Source organism: Pipra filicauda, unplaced genomic scaffold (assembly GCF_003945595.2).
Source record: "Pipra filicauda isolate LSUMZ 115617 unplaced genomic scaffold, ASM394559v2 scaffold764_size103947_pilon, whole genome shotgun sequence".
Classification (NCBI taxonomy): domain Eukaryota; kingdom Metazoa; phylum Chordata; class Aves; order Passeriformes; family Pipridae; genus Pipra; species Pipra filicauda.
The window spans coordinates 81,905-100,475 of NW_024104936.1; the positions used below are offsets into that span (position 1 = coordinate 81,905).

Here is an 18,571-nt window from a genome sequence, read left to right on the forward strand (position 1 = left end):
TTTCTTTTCCTTTTTCCTTTTATCTTTTTCTTTCTCTTTTCCTTTTCCTTTTTCTCTCTTTTGTCCTTATTTTTATTTTTTCCGCTTCCCTTTTTAATTTTTCTTTTCCTTTTTCTTTCTTATTTTTTCCTTTCTGTTTTTTATTTTCCTTTTTCTTTCTCTTCTTTTTCTTCTTATGTTTCTTTTTTCTTTCAGTTTTTAATTTTCTTTTTCCCTTTTCTTCCTCTTCTTCTTATTTTTACTTTTTCATTTTCCCCTTTTAATTTCCTTTTTCCTTTATCTATTTCTTGCTCTTCTTATTATTTTTATTTTTCCTTTCCCTTTTTTTTAATTTTATTTTCCTTTTTTCTCTTCCTCTTATTTTTATTTTCACTTTCTCCTTTTTATTTTCCTTTTTCTCTCTTTTCCTTGTTCTTATTTTTATTTTTCCCTTTTCCTTTTTTCTTTTTTTTTTTTACTTTCTTTTCTTTTTTTTTTTCCCCTTTCCTTTTCCTTTTCTCCCTCTTCTTTTTATTTTTTCCTTTTCCCTTTTTAATTTTTCCTTTCCCCTTTCTTCTTATTTTCCTTTTCCTTTTCCTTTTCCTTTTCCTTCCTCTTCTTTTTATTTTTCTTTTCCCCTTTTTTCCTGCATTCTTTTCTCCCTCTTCTTATTTTTTTCCTTTTCCTTTTCCCTTTTTACTTTTTCTTTTCCCCTTTTCTATTTCTTCTTAATTTCCTTTTGCTTTTCCTTTTCCCTTTTCACTTTTTTCCTCTTTTCTTTTCCTTTTCTTTTCCTTTTCCTGTTTCTCTTTCTTTTCCATCCTCTTCTTTTTTTCTCTTTTTTCCTCTTCCTCCCTCTAATTTTTATTTTTTCCCTTTCCTTTTCCCTTTTCTTCTTCTCCTTCCTTTTCTTTTTTCCTCAAGAACAAGTCATTAATTTTTACCCTTCCCTGACCATCCTGGGTTCCAGAACTTCCAGAAACTCTCCCAAAATTCCCGGCTCTGACTGCCCAGCTCAGCAACAGCCCCCCCATGAGACCAGAGCTGGGGAGAACCATAGGCCCAACCAAAGCCTGGCTTAAGCAGGGCAGAGATGACCTTCCCCCCCTGCCTGGAGGAGAACAGCTGTGGGCTCTGGGGCTGTTTCCATGGCCTGTTCCACCAGGACAATAATCCATGACAGGGAGCACAGGAGGAGACTCTGCGGGTCTGGTGGGATTCTCTGGCTTGGCATCTCTTGCCCCAGTCGGTGTGTTTGGAGGACCTGCCCCCCTCCTTTCCCTTCCCTGCCCAGTTCTGTGTGTGGAACGAGCCAAAGGAAGGGGCTCTCCTGGTGGTGCCCCAGCCAAGGTGCCCTCAGGGTCCCACAGCTCGTGCCAGGAGGCCAAAACCCCTCTGCAAGTGGTGTGAGGTGCTGCTGTGCCCACAGCAGGTGACAGGGACGTGCAGGGGAGTCCTGCCCGAAATGCTGAGACCTTCCAAAAGCCCATTTCCATCCAGAGAGCAGAGCTGAGACATTAGCCTGAGCAGCCACTGCCCCTCCTGCAGCTGCTCTTCGTGATTCTCTGCTGGTGGAGCCTCAAAAAAAGCCTCATGTTCCAACTCGTTTGGGGGAGACCCACAAAGCCAAGGAAGCAGCAACACCTCGGGAGGAGCAGAGATGGCAGCAAAGCTTCCAAGCTGATGGTGAACCTCATCATCCCTCATGGAGGAACCTCATCATCCCTCATGGAGGAACCTCATCATCTGTCATGGAGGAACCTCATCATCCCTCATGGAGGAACCTCATCATCCCTCATGGAGGAACCTCATCACCCCTCATGGAGGAACCTCATCCCTCATGGAGGAACCTCATCACTCATGGAGGAACCTCATCCCTAATGGAGGAACCTCATCGTCCTCCATGGAGGAATCTCATCACTCCTCATAGAGGAACCTCATCCTTCATAGAGGAACCTCATCATCCCTCATGGTGGAACCTCATCATCCCTCATGGAAGAACTGCCATGAAATCCCCGTGGGTTTGTGCTGCTGTGGTGGGCACTGAGACACCTGATACAGGACATCAAGACTGATATACCTGAAGTCAACATTCTCTTAGCATGGGCTGGAAGAGGTCCCTGAAGAGGTCCCTGAAGAGGTCCCTGAAGCTGCTGCTGCTGCAGGAGGTGCCCAGAATGGCTGCAGCCCCATGTCCAAGTGCTGCAGTCATCACTCACCTCTGAAACTTCTCACTCTCAGGCTAAATTTGCTCATCTCCATTTGCCCTTACACCAATATTGCTCTTCACCCGGAGTGGCTTTTCTCTGTCCCTGGGTTGTCCCCTTCATCCTCCTGCCCCACAAATCACCTCCCTGGGAGGGTGGGGAGGCCCTGGCACAGGTTGCCCAGAGAAGCTATGGCTGCCCTGTCCCTGGATCCCTGGAAGTGTCCAAGGCCAGGTTGGAGCAACCTGGGCTAGTGGAAGGTGTCCCTGCCCAGGGCAGGGGGTGGAACTGGATGAGCTTTAAGGTCCCTTCCAACCCAAACCATTCCATGATCAATGAGCCAAGTCCTGCCCTTCTCTCTCCTGGCAGCCCCTCCACTTGCATCCTCTCACACCCTCCTCACTTGTCACTCTGAGCTCATCCCTCACCGCTCAGGACCAACCTAAGGCACCAAAAACTTAATTAACCTGCATTATTTAATGGTTAATTAAACAATTAACGCAGCCTCTCCAGCCCCACACATCCTTCCTTTGGCACTGAAGGTGAGCCCTGCTGGTGTCCTGAATTTCTGCTTCCCTCCCACAGCAGAGAAATTTATAGGGAAGTTGCTATTTTGCCAAATTCTTCCGACAACAACGTCTCCGTGCGCCGGCGGGACTCGTGCATCCCGGGAGAAGGGACGGAGCCACAGCCAGGGAGTGAAGCCGCTGGAATGCTGCTGTCCGCGCCAGCCTGCCCTCCGGTTAACATCCTGAGCCATTCCCAATCCTGCTGCCAGCACTGAAAGCTTCTCCGAAGGAAGGATCCGGGAGCGCTGGCAGTCGTTATGTGGCGCATTTATATGGAAATGGGCTGTTCCCGCAGGTTTCGTGTTAAATGTGTTTGGGGACAGAACCACGGGAAGTGTCATTTCCACAAATCATTTTTTTTTTCCCGGGGAAGGGAGAAAAACATAAAAATCTGCCAAATTATGTCGAAAAAGGACAAACAAGGCGAGACGCTCGGTTTTGAGGCAGAGCTGCTGTGTCAGGTTGAGCAGCTTTGCCCATTTGACATCCCCGCGTCCCTCTGAGCTGCTGGAGCTCCGAGGCCACGATTAAATCCCCATTTACGCCCCGTTTTCAGCTGGTTTTGGTGCTGCCGGGAGGACTCGGAGCTGGAACTTTTCAGCCTCCAGGCTGCAGTGAGAGGGTTTGATCCGGGGATGCTGAACTGTTCTGCTGGGATCGCGAGGAACCGAGGGAAATATTTTGACACTCGCAACTGGAAGACGTTTGGGGGGGGGGGGGGGGTCGCTATTAGAAGCAAAACGTGGTTATTTTGACACTTCGTTGCAATTTGCAGCAAAAAGAAAAAAAAAAAAAGGAGGAAAAAACCAAGCGTAAAATAGCAGATGGAGGGATGGAAATTTCCATTTTTTGTAGACAGAGTAGTTACAAGACTCACCAGTTCACTCGAGGACGTGTTATTTGCAGCTCGGAGATCAGTCAGTTTGTACTTTGGTGCCCGAACCTGCAATTAAGGGAATGAGATGACTGGCAAGGTTTGGGGGGGTGGGATGGCCTCTCTTATCACGCTGCTGAAAACCACGTGGTGGGGATTACTCTGCACTCGGGGTGCGGGGGCTACACTGGGATTACAACCTTTAGTATGGGGGGATTTACACCCTGTGAGTGATGTGAAACCATCTGAGGGTGGTCAGGGCACAGGGACGGCTCTGGAGGGATCCATTTCCCAGGAAATCGTGATTCTTCCTCATCCAGGAAGCCAAATAAAAATAATGATGGTTGTCCAGGCAGAGGGAAATCACCTGGAAATAAAGCTGCTGTGAACGGGGAGAAGGGATGAGCTGGGAAGGGAGATGGGAGAGGTGTTGGGAAAGGAAGGGTTGGAGTGGGAGCAAAGGAGCTGAGGATGGTTTTTAGGATGCACATGGAGAATTTAGGACTTGCTGGGCTGGGTGGCAGCTCTGGCACCAGCCCTGTGTGTGCCCTTCACAAAGGTAATAAAAATAAAAAATCATCCTTTTCCCTGATTCTTCCCATCTTGCTTCCCAGAGGAGTGGCCAGGGCACAGGGGTGGCTCTGGATGGATTGATTTGCCAAGGAATCGTGATTCTTCCTCATCCAGGAAGCCAAATAAAAATAATGATGGTTGTGTCTAACAGAGGGAAATCACCTGGAAGTAAAGCTGCTGTGAACAGGGAGAAGGGACAAGCTGGGATGTAGGGAAGGGAAGGACTGGAGGGGGAGCAAAGTGGGTGAGGATGGTTTTTAGGATGCACATGGAGAATTTAGGACTTGCTGGGCTGGTGGCAGCTCTGGCACCAGCCCTGTGTGTGCCCTTCACAAAAGTAATTAAAGAAAAAAAAATCATCCCTTTCCCTGATTCTTCCCATCTTTCTTCCCAGAGGAGTGGGGGGGAACTGATGGGACAGTAATAGGGAAGCTGTGAAGTTCAGCTGAGAAATGTGAGGAAAGGGGGATGAATGAAAAGCAAACACACACAGACAAATCCCCCTTTCCCTACACAGCTCTGGAATGCTGGGATAACTCCGAGAGGTGAGTGCTGTGCTCTCAGCTCCCCTGGAACACAAATCCTCATCCAGGGAAAAGCATTCCTGGCTAAACTCTGCTGAGAAAGCAGCTTCAGGCCCAGCTCCCCAAGCTGCTGGCCCAGGATAGGGCCCTTCTGCCCCGAAATCTTGGTTGATTTGCTCCTTCCTCCTTGCTGGAATTTTTTCCCTGGCAATTCTTTCCGACCTTGTGTCCTTTGGGAATTAAATGAACGTTGCGGACACTCCCTCTGTGGGATCATTGGCCAAGATGTTTGTCAGGGTGACTGGATGGTTGGACAGGGCTTCGAGAAACCTGGGATTGCTGTGGAAAATTCCCTGCCCGTGGGTGGAACGAGATGGGCTTTAAGGTCCTTTCCAACCCAAACCATTCTGGGATTCTGGGATTCCATGGGTTTGGATGTTGATTCCTTCTCTCCCCTCGTTCACCTGCATGTTGTTCAGAGTCAAACATCGTGGATGTCCAGCTGACAGAGTCTCCTGGCAGCAGCAGCTGGTCCTGCTGCAATCAGAGATGGTTCAGTGCTGCTCACAGGGGGAACAGGTTTGTGTGGAGATCTCCCTGGTCCCAGGAGAGATCTGGGAGAACCTGAGCCATGGAGAAGAGCCCTCGAGGCCCAGCCTGGCCTCCTTGGGAAGAAATGTTTCCTGAGGTTCAGGCCAGTGCCATCACCACCAAAAAGGGCCATTTTCTCCTCTCTGACACTTCTAATTTCTCTTCGTTTCCCCTTTTACCCTCTAATGTATTTCTGTGTCAGCTGCTGATGTTTGGGAGTAAAAGAAGATGCTACACAGTGGAAAGGGGAATAAACATCAGCATTTCTGACACCCCAGGGGAGAGGGAATCCATGTGCTTGGTTTCCTTTTGCCATCCAGGCTGGGCAAGGGGAAAGGCAGCTCTTTGACACCCACCCCCCTTATTATCTTTACTCTTCCTTTGGAAGACAAAACAGGGCTCTGCTTCTCTTGAGCAGGGCGGAACCTCCAGGTTCCAGCTGGAATGGCAGAGGTCTCACAGCTTCTCCCGAGCCCCAGAACTGTCTTTGTTGAGAGATTTCCTCATGGACCACATCCACTCCCAGTTTGGAGCCGGGAGCATCAGTTGCCATGGAGACTTCTTTGGGAAAGTCATCTGGGGAAAGTGCTGACGCATTTTTAGCTTTGGGTAATGAAGTTGAACAGCTGGAGGTGAAGGTGAGGGCCAGCCAGGTGCCACAGGTTCATGGGCTGGTGGCTGAGACCCCACCAGTGCTGCTGGGCTGGGATTGGGAAGGATCCTCAGGGCTGTGGCTCCACCAGGACAACGGAGGAGAAAGAATCACCCCAAAGAAAAGCTGCTAAGGAGGTGTTGTTACATGGGAAGATAAAGAGGAGGCACTGGCTGAGGTCAGAGCTGCTCATGTACAGTGTGTTCAGCCTATAAATAGCTCCCAATCTACCTCTGCACCAGTGGTATTTTATTTATAGAGTGATGAGGGGACAAAAAGCTCCATTTGGTGTCAGGAGTTGATCTGGGAAGGTGGTTCAGGCTTGGTCAACAGTTTAGGTCTCTGAGAGGAGCAGAGCAGGACCCCAGATGTGTGGGGTTTTCTCCTCTGGCTGAGGCTCAAAGGCTGCAGTGCTGTTAATGCACCCTCTGGAATCAGGGAGGGCACTCCAGGTGCTGGCATTCAGGTATCCCACAGCAGATAGGATTTATCCATGGCCCTTGGATCAGCCTAACTCACATGGAAACCCAGATTTTACTCTCTAAGATACTCTCTGGGCTCCCCAAGATATATTTGGTTCTTTCGCCTTCAGCTGTCAAAAGTTGATTTGAAAATTAATTGGTTTTGGTGTAATATTTACTGCACTTTAGCTTTCAGCACAGCACAGGGGAATAGATCTCCCTACAGCTGGCAGTGTCTGATGGGATTTGTTCCTGCTCCAAAGGCTCTCCACGTTCTGTGCCAACCCTTCCAGCTTTGAGCAGCCCCATCACCTTTTCCTGCCCAGCTCCCACTGGCTTGGGAAGACAGAGGGAAGAATTTCACCTTAAAGAAGCCGCAGTTGGTGCAAAACTGAACCCAAAGTGGAGAGATTATAGATGTGGCCTGATATTCCTTGGAATTAAAAGGATCTTCCCTTTTTTTTTGTACCAGTGGGCTCTTTGGTTGGGTTAAAAATGGGTCATCTCTCCTTGAGATAACCCAGCTGGGGGGAGGGTTAAGCAGCAGGTCCTGGAAGTGCCCTGGCCCATCCCCAGGGAATTATTGCTGGCAGAATAATTCCACAGAGCAGGCTGGAGGTGTCAGGGGAGGTGGTGAACCTGGATGGGAGGTGATTTAGAAACAGCCTTTAAATAAATACCCTGTTAGCAAAGACATCAGCAGAACGTTTCCTGATGGGTTGTGATGCTCCTGACTTTCTCCCAGGAGGACTGAGGACTATCCAAAGCTTTCACTGCAGGGTCTGGTGTCCCCTGACCCCAGGGGAGGTGACATTCTGACAGGGAATGTTTCCTTGCCTGAGGCTTAAAGCCTGAACTACCCAGGGTGGGCCAAACATTTTCCATCCTCTCTTTCTTGAGAGAAAATAGAAAAATTATTAGTCAGGTTTCCCCTCCAAAAAAAAAAAATCTGCTGAGTTTTCCCTCCCACTTCAGTGAAATGCTTTCACCTGAAGATTAAACTCCTCTGAGCAGAGTTAGGTCCCAGTGTGCTGATGTTTCCTATAAAACATGATAAAGCATCCCATGATTTCCTCCCCAGGCATGGGGCAATCAGCACCTCTTTCCCTCCCCACTCCCAACCAAGGAACAGGCTCCCAGCTGCCTGGAAGGTTCAAGTTTGTCTGGCATTTGCAACAGTCAGATTTGGGCAGCTTTGGGGTTGGGGCTGCAAGTTGAGAGGTCTGTGAGGAGCAGGAAAGGTGCAGAGACCTCAAGGTGGTGGATTATGGAGTCAGAGAATATCCTGAGCTGGAAGGGAGCCATCCAGTCCAACTCCTGGCCCTGCACAGGACCCCCCAAAATCCCACCATGTCCTTGAGAGTGTTGTCCAAATGCTCCTTGAGCTCTGGCAGACCCCAATGAGTCTCCACTCCCAGGAGTGGAGAGGGACTATTAAAGGCTGGAGGGGGATTGAACACAATTAAAAAGCAAAACAAAGTCAGATGTCAGAAGCTGAGCCAGGCTGGGGACGTGGGATGGAAGTGATTCCTTTGGAGCTGTCGGATTTGGAGTCATCTGAGGCTGTTTATTGCTGTAAGACTGGTATAAATCAGAGCAAAGTGAGATGGGAATTGCTCAGGGGGACAAGGGACAGGACAAGAGGGAACGACCTCAAGCTGTGCCAGGGGAGGGGCAGGTTGGATATCAGGGAAAATTTCCTCACTGAAAGGGTGGTCAGGCCCTGGCCCAGCTGCCCAGGGCAGTGGTGGTGTCCCCACCCCTGGAGGGGTTTAACAGCTCTGTGGATGTGGCACTTGGGGACGTGGGTTAGGGGTGGTTTGATGGTTGGACTTGATGGTCTTGGAGGGCTTTTCCAAACTAAATGACTCAGTGGGTCTCTGCTGTCCCCTGTGCTCTCCGAGGTGCACCCAAGATGCACACACAGAGGTCTCTCTGTGTTAACAAACCACAATGACACTGCTCAAAACACCAAAATACACACCAGTAACGCCCTGAAAGGCAATCCAAGCTGCTGCTGTCCTCACCATTTGCTGACACACTGCCCAAGGACTCCTCCACCATAACAACTCCTCCCTTCTTCCTTGCCCTTCACAGAAATCCGGGAGGCTTTCCGAGTGCTGGACAGGGATGGGAATGGCTTCATCTCCAAGCAGGAGCTGGGCATGGCGATGCGCTCGCTGGGGTACATGCCCAGTGAGGTGGAGCTGGCCATCATCATGCAGCGCCTGGACATGGATGGTGAGTCCTCACCGGGGCCCTGCTCTGCTCCTGGGGGACGGGGGGGCTTTCCCAGTGCTCGTGGATTGGGCTCAAGTAATTTGTGGTCTCCAAGGAAGGGCTGGAGAGGAAGCTGGAGAACTTTTGCTTCCGCCACGGCCAACTCTGAGATGCCAACCTGCCTCTGAAGCAACCCATGGGAGGGAGCTGAAGCATCTTCATGTGACAGCTGGGACATCTGGGTGCAGACAGAGCAGGTCTTGCAACATTTCTCTGCAAAGTTCACGGATCCCCAACAATCCCAACAATCCCACCCTGTCCCCGAGAGCGTTGCCCAAACCCTCCCTGAGCTCTGGCAGCCTTGGGGCTGTGCCCACTGCCCTGGGGAGCCTGGGCAGTGCCCAACCAGCCTCTGGGGGAAGAACCTTTGCCTGAGATCCAACCTGAGCCTGCCCTGACACAGCTACAGCCCTTCCCTGGCTGCTGTCCCTGCCCACAGGGAGCAGAGGTCGGAGCTGCCCCTCGTGAAGAAGTTGCAGACCCCGATGAGTCCTCACTCACACGAGGGGCTCTTAAAGGCTGGAGGGGGATTTAACACAACTAAAAATCAACCCAAAGTCAGATGTCAGAAGCTGGGCCAGGCTGAGGATGATTGATGGAAGTAATTCCTTTGCTGCCATCACCCCCATGGAATATCCCACAGGGATCACTGAAGGCCAATTCCTGGCCCTGCCCAGGACACCCCGGGAATCCCAGTTGCAAACAGTCTTTTGCAAGGCTGTTGTCACCTTTCCCTTGCATTCCTGGGCATCTTCTGACCCGGGGAGATGATCTGAGTGCCCAAGCAGGCAGAGCTGCCCAGCCCTGTGGCCCCAAGTGAAAGATTCTGTGGGTGGGAGCTGCTCCCCGTGGTAATGAAGTGCTGATGGGCCTGAGGGAGAAGTTTTGAGGGGTGGAATAATTTGGAGCAAAGTCCTGCTGTGAGAGCTCATCAAACAATTACTGAGTGGTAATAAAAGAAACAGAACCCACCATTAACAGGGAGAGGGAAATGCAGCATCAGGATGCTGGAGCCAGGGAGGACTTTTTAACAATCAGAGCTGATCACAACGAGCAGAAAGTCTTTAAAATGTCCTTGGTCAGAGCAGGAAGGGAGACACAAAAGTGTGCAGGGACACTGGGATGCAGCTCCAAACTTCTCCCACCCTTCCAAAGGGGTGGAAACAGTGAAATGATGCCAAAGCAGAGCCCTGAAGGCAGCCCTGGTGTGGAGGGGGATCCTTGGAGAGCCAGTGAGACACCACAATCCTTGGGGAGAGTGTGGAGAGCAGAGAGCAGGGCAGGTGGGGGGATCCCTGGGATCCCTGGATACCCCTGAGCTGCACAGGAAAACCGTGTTCAGCAGGGCAGGGAAGCAGGGGAGGGGCTCTCAGCCTGTGCAGGGTGTTCAGCATCTCCCCTAGACAGGCACAGAAACCCTGGCAGAGAGAGAAGATCAGCCCTGGAAATGATCTCATTCCTAAAAGAACGGGGGAAGAAAGAATCCATCACTTTTAAAAGCATTTTCTCCCAAAGTTATTGATTGTCCCTCGCTCTGTGCTGGCCTTTCCTGGCAGAGCAGGGCACGTCTCCTCAGGTTTTGCAAAGCCCAGACTCAGCCTGGTGCCAATTCCTGGGGTCTTTTACCGAAACTCGGAGCGTTTTTGGAAAAAGAGCTCCAGGGCCTTGGCTCCCGGGTTTGATCCATCTCCAGTTATTCCCTGACTCTTGGTCTCCCGGACCTGAAGCTTTGGCACTGTTTTGTACACACTCCTGGCGTGCAGGGACCTGAAATGGGAGAGGTGGAGTCCAAACCTGCAGCAATGGAAGGTGTTCAATTCCTGCTGGAGACTTTTCAGGAAGTGTTTTCTGCAGAGATGGGGTTGATCCTCCACCTCCTCCAGCTCAGCAGTTCCAGCAGCTCCAATCTGGGTGTGCTGGGGGGGGTTATTGCTCTCCTGTCTCCTCTGCCTGTCGTGGCAGTGTCTGAGCAGAGGGTTTGGGGCTGCACTGATGTGAAGGTCAAGTGCATTAAAAAGAACCAGGGGAATGGGAAATTCCTGAGGCACTGAGCAAAGAGGGGAATATTCTGTGAAAGATTTACCTTGCCTGCAAATTGTATTATTGCTTTACAGCTTGAATTAATATTACATGGCTTATGGCTACTTTTGCTCTGATGGATTATCTTCATTTTTCTTCTGGGATTTAGCTTGAAATATGGAGTGAGAAGCAGGAATAGCTTCCTCCTCCCTCTCCCACTGTGATCAGCATCATTCAGTCGCAGGGCTTGATCCCAGTGAGCTCCCAGGGGTGTTGGTTGTGCCTGGCACTCCCAGGGACACCCTGCCCCTCCTTCCCAAACACTCCTGTTTGTTTTCTGTTGGGGTTTTCCTGTTGGGCTTGAGGGTTGTCAAACTTTTGCAGGGCTTTGGCTCAGCATCAGGTGGGTGGGAAGCTCAGATGGATGAAAGGTCACACTCAAGGAGGGTCAGGAAAGCTGGGGGGGTTCAATGAACCTCCCTCACCTCTCCTGGCACCTGCCATGAATTATGATGTGACAGAGGGTAACGTGGCCAGACATCCTTTCCCCCCCAGAACTGCTGCCAGGGTGTGCTAATAATGAGGTAATACAATTGGCAGGGCTTGAGATTTAATCTGAACCAGCCTGAGCAGACCCAGAACTTTCAGTGCAAACACAGAGTTTTCCTCAGCGAGTCCCTCAGGAGCGTGGGGGGTGCAGGATGGCAGAGGGGATGGATCTGCCACGGCTTGTTTGACTGGTGGGCTTCAAACTGAGCAGCCAGAGTTGCTCCGAGTTTGGTTTTCCTTGCAAACCTTATTTTCTGTGGGGATACAGAGGGAGGCTGAGCCCTGTGTGGGTGAGGCTGAGGAGATGTTGGTGCTGTGGGACTGACAGGTTGGACACAGAGTGTTTGAAGAGGAGCAAATGCTGGAGTGGGGCTGTGGCTGAGCATGAACTGGGCTGACAAGAGCATTTCACACCTGGGTGTCACCTCCTGCCACAAAGTGCCAACTCAGTGAAGAGACTGAGGGGAGACCTCACTGCAGTTCCAATTCCTGGGCAGGGGCAGAGGAGGGGCAGGGACTGAGCTCTGCTCTGGGGGGACCAGGGACAGCAGCCAGGGAATGGCTGGAGCTGTGTCAGGGCAGGCTCAGGTTGGATCTCAGGCAAAGGTTCTTCCCCCAGAGGCTGGTTGGGCACTGCCCAGGCTCCCCAGGGCAGTGGGCACAGCCCCAAGGCTGCCAGAGCTCAGGGAGGGTTTGGCTGATCCTCTGGGGCACAGGGGGTGACTCTTGGGGCTGGGCCTGTGCAGGGCTGAGGGTTGGACTCCGTGATCCTTGGGGGTCCCTCCCAGCTCAGCACATTCTGTCAGTCTGTGATAACACAGGATTGACTCTGGAGGTGCCACCGGGTGCTCAGTGACACCCTCAGAGCCTCCCCAGCAGAGCAGAAAGGAAGGGGCTTTCCATAATTCATCCCATTTGAAGGCAAAATGGAGTCAGTTAGAAAACACCGCTTGAAATAAAGCACAAATGGCCGTGGCACAGCTTGGATTTTGGCCAGGAGGTGTCAGATCACCTCTGATGCCTCCACAGCTCCCAGGGGCTGCCCCCAGCCCTCCCTCAGACAGGCCATGCCAGCAGCCCCTTGGTTTGCCTACAGAGAACTTCAGCCACTCTCTGGATTCTCTGCTTTGCTGAATGCTCTGATTTCCAGGGAGTATCTAATTCTTCCAAATCCTCAGCAAAGGCAGGGGAGCACCACTGCATTCCCTAAAAACACCTTCTCCGTCTTTCCTTCCAAGTCCCTTTGCTGGGAGTTCAAACAGCATTTGGACAACACTCCCAGGCACAGGGTGGGATTGTTGGGGTGTCTGTGCAGGGTCAGGAGTTGGACTGGATGGTCCTTGTGGGACCCTTCCCTCTCAGGATATTCCATGATTTGGCAAGGTGTGCTTCCCCCAGGGGAACAGGGGCACAGCTGCCACGGGGGGAAAGAACAGTTGGCATAAAAAGATGAATTAGGGAGAAAAATAAGAACCTCCTTGGAAGATTTCAAGGTCTCCAGGGAAATCTTATAAATCATCAGAATTCTTACAAATCATCAGAAACCCCCTTTGACGAACCACCGAGAGACGCCACGGTGGAAAATACCAAAATAGAACAGAAGGAAAAGGGATTTTCAGCACAAAAATGTTCCTTTTTTAGGAAGGGAAGTGAGGAATGGTGGTTCCATCACGTGCCAGGGCATGAGATTCCCATTAGGCCCAAGCTTTGCTTACATCTTGCTGGAAGTGGGGCGTGACTGGATCCCTGCAGAAGGTGGTTGGAGCCCCTGGGCATCTCTCCAGGGTGCTGGGCCTTGGAGGGACACTTTGTTTGCTTTTGGTCTGGAACCAGAGGTCAAATCTTACCTTTCTCTCCTTGATTTGCTTTATTCTTAGCCATAATTATGTATTGCATGAACATAAACATTGCAGGCTGGGAGAGGTGGGGATGTTTCTGTCTGCAATCTGGAGACTGACCTGGAATGTTCTGCCAGGAGGGGGGAATGTAAAATATTTAATCTATATTTCCGTGCTTGGAAAAAAAAAGGAATTATTTGTAAATTCTTCCAATTGGCAGTAATGCTAATAAAAATGCAGAGAAATGGCACATTAAATGTGTTGCCTTATCTGGGGTGCCTCCACTTTAAGCAGAGCTTTTGCAATAAAATAGATGAATGTGTGATTTAAGTGTCAAACTCGTTCGTTACAACATGAGACACTTTTATCTGAGGAATAAAATAAGCACTCCATGTACTAATTAGAGGAGCAGCTGCTTTTCAGAACCCTGGAAAAATAACTTCAGGCTTCAAGAGGGGGGAAAGAAAAAACACCCACCCCAGTGTATCAAATTATTGTAGTACAAATAGGAACTGCTTTGATCAAACCAAAGACGAGCTGGTTCTCTGGGAGAACAAGGGACTCACCTGGTGCCTTTGTCACCTTCGGGGATGTGGCAAAATTACAGTGGTGACACCCTGGAAAACCAGGAATTAAAAGCCAGTTTAAAAGCCTGGATGGAATCATTAAGGTTGGAAAAGACCTCTAAGGTCGTTGAGTCCAACCATGATCCACCACTGCCGAGGCCACCACTGAGCCATGTCCCCAAGTGCCACATCCCCAGGGCTGGTGAACCCCTCCAGCACTGGGGATTCCAACACTGCCCTTGGAAAAGGGCAGCCTTTTCCAAGCCTTGGCAACCCTTTCAGCAAAGGCATTTTTCCTAATATCCAACCTAGACCTCCCCTGGAACAACCTGAGGCTGTTTGCTCTTGTCCTGCCACCGAACTGGGCGTGTTCCCAAGCTGCTGTGCGAGGGAGCAGGGAATTGAGGGAGGGATGAGAACCCAGCAGGACGTTCATGGGGACCCTGGCAAAGGGGTTTGGAAGATGTGCAGCTCTCCCAGGTGGAGGTTTGGGCAGCTCCATGGTTGGAATGGGGTTCTGAAGGGTTATTGTCCTCTTTTGCTTTGCATGAGGAACTTTCTCACTCTCTGCAACAGGAGGGGGGACCCGGGGGGGGTCGGGCTCTGCTCCCAGGGAACAAGGGACAGGATGAGAGGGAACGGCCTCCAGCTGTGCCAGGGGAGGTTTAGGTTGGATATCGGGGAAAATTTCTTCATGGAGAGGCTTGTCCAGCCCTGACACAGCTGCCCAGGGCGGGGGTGGAGTCCCCATCCCTGGAAGTGTTCCAGGAACGAGCAGAGGTGGCACCCAGTGCTCTGGTTTAGTGGGCACGGGGCTGTTGGGTTGAAGGTTGGACTTGATGATTTCGGAGGTCTTTTCCAACCTTAATGGCTCTGTGATTCCATGATCCTCTCTGGAAAGGGCAAAAATGACAGTGACACGACTGCAGGGTGCCAGGGGCTGGTGACAGGACACTCCCAAGGTGTCACTGCTGGGTCGGGGTTTGTACAAAGACGTTGCTTTGCTTTGCCTGCACTTGCTTCCCAAAGAGAGGGAAGGGACATCAGAGCTGGGAGCTCCACTGGCAGTGTCACAGGGATGGGAGGATCAAAGGACATGCACTGGGACATCTGGAGAGAGAATGGGCCTCTCTTTTAAAAATTAGGTGCTGAGCTTTCCCCTGTGTCCAGCAGAAGGTGAGTTCCTTGCAGGCATTTCATGGCCAAACCATCAAATCACAGAATCATTAAGGTTGAAAAGACCTCCAGGATCCTCAAGTCCAACCTTTGACCAATAAAATGTTTGTTCTGTCCAGAAGATCAGCTTCCAGTGCCCTCTGTGGGACAGGCTGACATTCACAAGCTGAAAACATTTTATCTCTTCCTTTTGTGTCTCCCCCTCTTCTTATTTGGGTTTTCCTGGTTTTTTTTTCACTCCCATGAATGTTTCCTTGTGTTTCAACCCCTTAACGTGAAACTGTAGAAAACAGTGGAGGACCAGCAACCATTTCTGCGTTAAAATGCAGTTCATAGGAATCAGAGAATCCCAGAATGGTTTGGGGTGGAAGAGAACTTAAAGCTCATCTCTTCCCACCCCCTGCCATGGGCAGGGACACCTTCCACTAGCCCAGGTTGCTCCAAACCCCATCCAACCTGGCCTTGGACACTTCCAGGGATGGGGCAGGGAAAGCACAGACAGGTTGTTGCAGATGTTTGGTTTGTCCTCTGTGCTCAGAGCTCTCTGGTTATTCAGTGTGAGAACTGATGTCACAACACTTCAGGGGGTTGTCCTTTCGAGTGTGTTGCTGAGCTGAGAATCTTGGTCAGCGAGATGGATTTGATGAGACTTGTCTTTATTTATAGAGGCCACTTTCTTCCTGTCTGCTCTTATTTGGAAAATGGAGATTATCATATTATGTGTTCTCACTGAGGACAATGAAGAGTAATCACAGCTGCTGGTGAGGCTTGGCTGATGTGCAGCTCAGGACTGGGAAGAGGGGCATCAGGAATGTCAAATCCTGCCTTTGTTGAAGTGCCAGGATGGCTGAGGGCAGCTGTGCTGAATGGACAGGACAAAGGGAAACCCTGGGCTGCAATCCCCCCCCAAAGCCTGTCCATCCTGTGCTCCAGCAGGGCAGAGTCCTGTGCTCTGGGATCTACCTCGTGCCTTGTGGTTTGTTTGCACCCTTGTTTAATTTTATTTACTCTTTAAAACACAGTGCCCCTGGGATGATGATTTTGGCTTCACAGGACGTGTGTGCCACAGGGAACACGCCTTGTCTGTGTTTTAATGAGCCTGTGACTTGCTGGTTTTCTCAGAGCTGTCTGGTGGCTGCTATGATGCTCACTCAGCTCTCTGCTCTTCCCAGGGCCCAGGGAGCCACTTTAATTAAAGTCCTGGGTAGTCAGGTCGTGATTTTGCTCCTCTTGATCAAAGAGATCAACTGGTGACAAACTCTGCAAAGACCTGCAAAGGAACCCTCTCGGGTTTGGGTGCACAGGGAGAGGGTTTCAGGGATGTGGGAAGGCAATGAAATTGGGGAAGGGCCTTGAGAGGAAGGGGCTCAGGGCACTTGGTGTGTCCAGCTGGAGGAGACTGAGGGGAGACCTCACTGCAGTTCCAATTCCTGGGCAGGGGCAGAGGAGGGGCAGGGACTGAGCTCTGCTCTGGGGGGACCAGGGACAGCACCCAGGGAAGGGCTGGAGCTGTGCCAGGGCAGGGTCAGGTTGGATCTCAGGAAAAGGTTCTTCCCCCAGAGGCTGGTTGGGCACTGCCCAGGCTCCCCAGGGCAGTGGGCACAGCCCCAAGGCTGCCAGAGCTCAGGGAGGGTTTGGCTGATCCTCTGGGGCACAGGGGGTGACTCTTGGGGCTGGGCCTGTGCAGGGCTCAGGGTTGGACTCCAGGATCCTTGGGGGTCCCTTCCAGCTCAGCACATCCTGGGATTCTGTGGGTTGGGGGCAGTGGGGGCTCGGGGTGGCCGTGCTGGGGGCACATCACACTCAGCAGGCTCTGCAGGGCTCTTCCCTGCAGGACAATCTCATCCCAGGGCTGGGAATTGGGGCATCCTGCAGCTCCCCAGGGCTGGCAGAGCTGACGCTGCTGGGCAGGTGTCTGATGGATATTTATTTTTTCCTGCAGTCACTGTTTCCCTTGGACTCTTCCTCCACTCACAGCATCCTCCTTGTTGCAGTGGCTGTGCTGGAGCAGGGGACACGTCCCCCTGTGGAGGCAGAGCCCTTGTCCTCCTCCATCACTGTCTCCCAGGTCAGCTCCCAGACAGGCTCCCCTTGGGCAAACACGGGGAGTTAATAGATCTTTCTTTTTAATGGGAAGCAAACAAGTCCTGTGCAGCTGCTTCCTCTTCCCTGCCAGACAAGGCAAAGTGCTGTCAGAATAAGTAACTCTCAAGGTCCTCTGCTCAGTGTTGGATGGATAAACCTCCTCACACCCCCCCCAGCTCCATCTCTCTGGGCTCTGATGGAGCCTCCCAGCCCCCATGGAAATGTCCTCCTCCAGGAATGTGTGTCTGTACAGTTTGTGAAGCTTTTCTGTGGACTTGTCAGCAAAGCAGAGCAGCCAATTCCACACAGCCCCCCCCAAACCTGTGGGACTGGAGGGGTCCCTGAGAGTCCAGCTGGCTCATCCTTTCCTTCAGATCCAGTGAAGCTTTTCACAGAATTCCAGAATGGTTTGGGTTGGGAGGGACCTTAAAGACCATCTTATTCCATCCCCTGCCATGGGAAGGGACACCTTCCACTAGCCCAGGTTGCTCCAACCTGGCCTTGGACACTTCCAGGGATGGGGCAGCCACAGCTTCTCTGGGCAACCTGTGCCAGGGCCTCCCCACCCTCACAGGGAAGAATTTATTCCCAGTATCCCATCTATCCCTGCCCTCTGGCAGTGGGAAGCCATTGCCCCTTGTCCTGTCCCTCCATCCCTTGTCCCCAGTCCCTCTCCAGCTCTCCTGGAGCCCCTTTAGGCCCTGGAAGGGGCTCTCAGCTCTCCCTGGAGCCTTCTCTTCTCCAGGTGAACCCCCCCCAGCTCTCCCAGCCTGGCTTCAGAGCAGAGGGGCTCCAGCCCTTGGAGCATCTCCGTGGCCTCCTCTGGACTCATTCCAATGGATCCACACGTTTCTTGTGTTGGGGTTGTTGTTTTTGTTGGCTTTTTTCCCCTCTAAAGAGTCATTTTAGCTGTGGGACGTGTGGCAGAGCTGGTGGACAGTAAAAGGGTGAGACTATTCCCAAGGAGCAAGAAAAATGAGAAAGTCTATTTTTTTACAGCTGTGCCTGGTCAGGGAGTGTCAAAGACCCTCTGTGAGTGACTCTGGGAATTCCAAGGGAATTCCAGCAGGACTTTTGGGAGATGGATGCTCGTTGTCATCATTCTCCATCCTGGGCACTGATTGCCCATCCCTGTGTGGGCAGGAAGGGAGGTCTGGCAGCCTCCTTTGGGGACATCCAGGACACTCTGTGCCTCAGTTTCCCCTTTAAAAAAAAAAGCTGTGTCAGCACTGCAGTGGAGCTTCACCTCCTCATTTCAGCCCATTCCATGGGTGCCCATAATTCAAGCTGTTTTCCAAGTGGGAAGTTTCATGAAAGCCTTCCCGAGCTCGGAGCCGGAGTTATGGATTGTGGCTGTAATTAGGCAGAAAGTCTGTGGATGCTGCTGGGGGAAGGGGCAGGCTGTGGCTCTGACCCGAAAATCTTTGAAACCCAAACACTCGTCTGGGAAATATCCTGTGGCTGGAGCTTTTCCCTGCACATCCTCTGCATCACTGCAAGGCTCAGCAGCAAGAGCCCTTCCCAGACTACATTATCCCTGCCGGGGTTACGTGGGCACAGCAATGACACAGCCCGGGACAGAGAGGCACTGCAGGGAGCTATTAAGGGAATAAAAATAAACAGGAGTG

General features: G+C 51.4%; 1 protein-coding gene across 1 annotated transcript in view; it reads left to right on the forward strand.

Annotated features, from left to right (window-relative positions):
• The window catches only part of LOC113993675 (calcium-binding protein 8), a gene marked incomplete at its 3' end in the record, with an annotated part of 72,229 nt that extends 63,558 nt beyond the window's left edge, over nt 1–8,671 (forward strand). The window contains exon 3 of the mRNA XM_039389754.1: nt 8,528–8,671. Coding sequence (XP_039245688.1) covers nt 8,528–8,671 — 144 coding nt within the window. The remainder of the gene's footprint in view (nt 1–8,527) is intronic.
• Nucleotides 8,672–18,571: the final 9,900 nt, after the last annotated feature.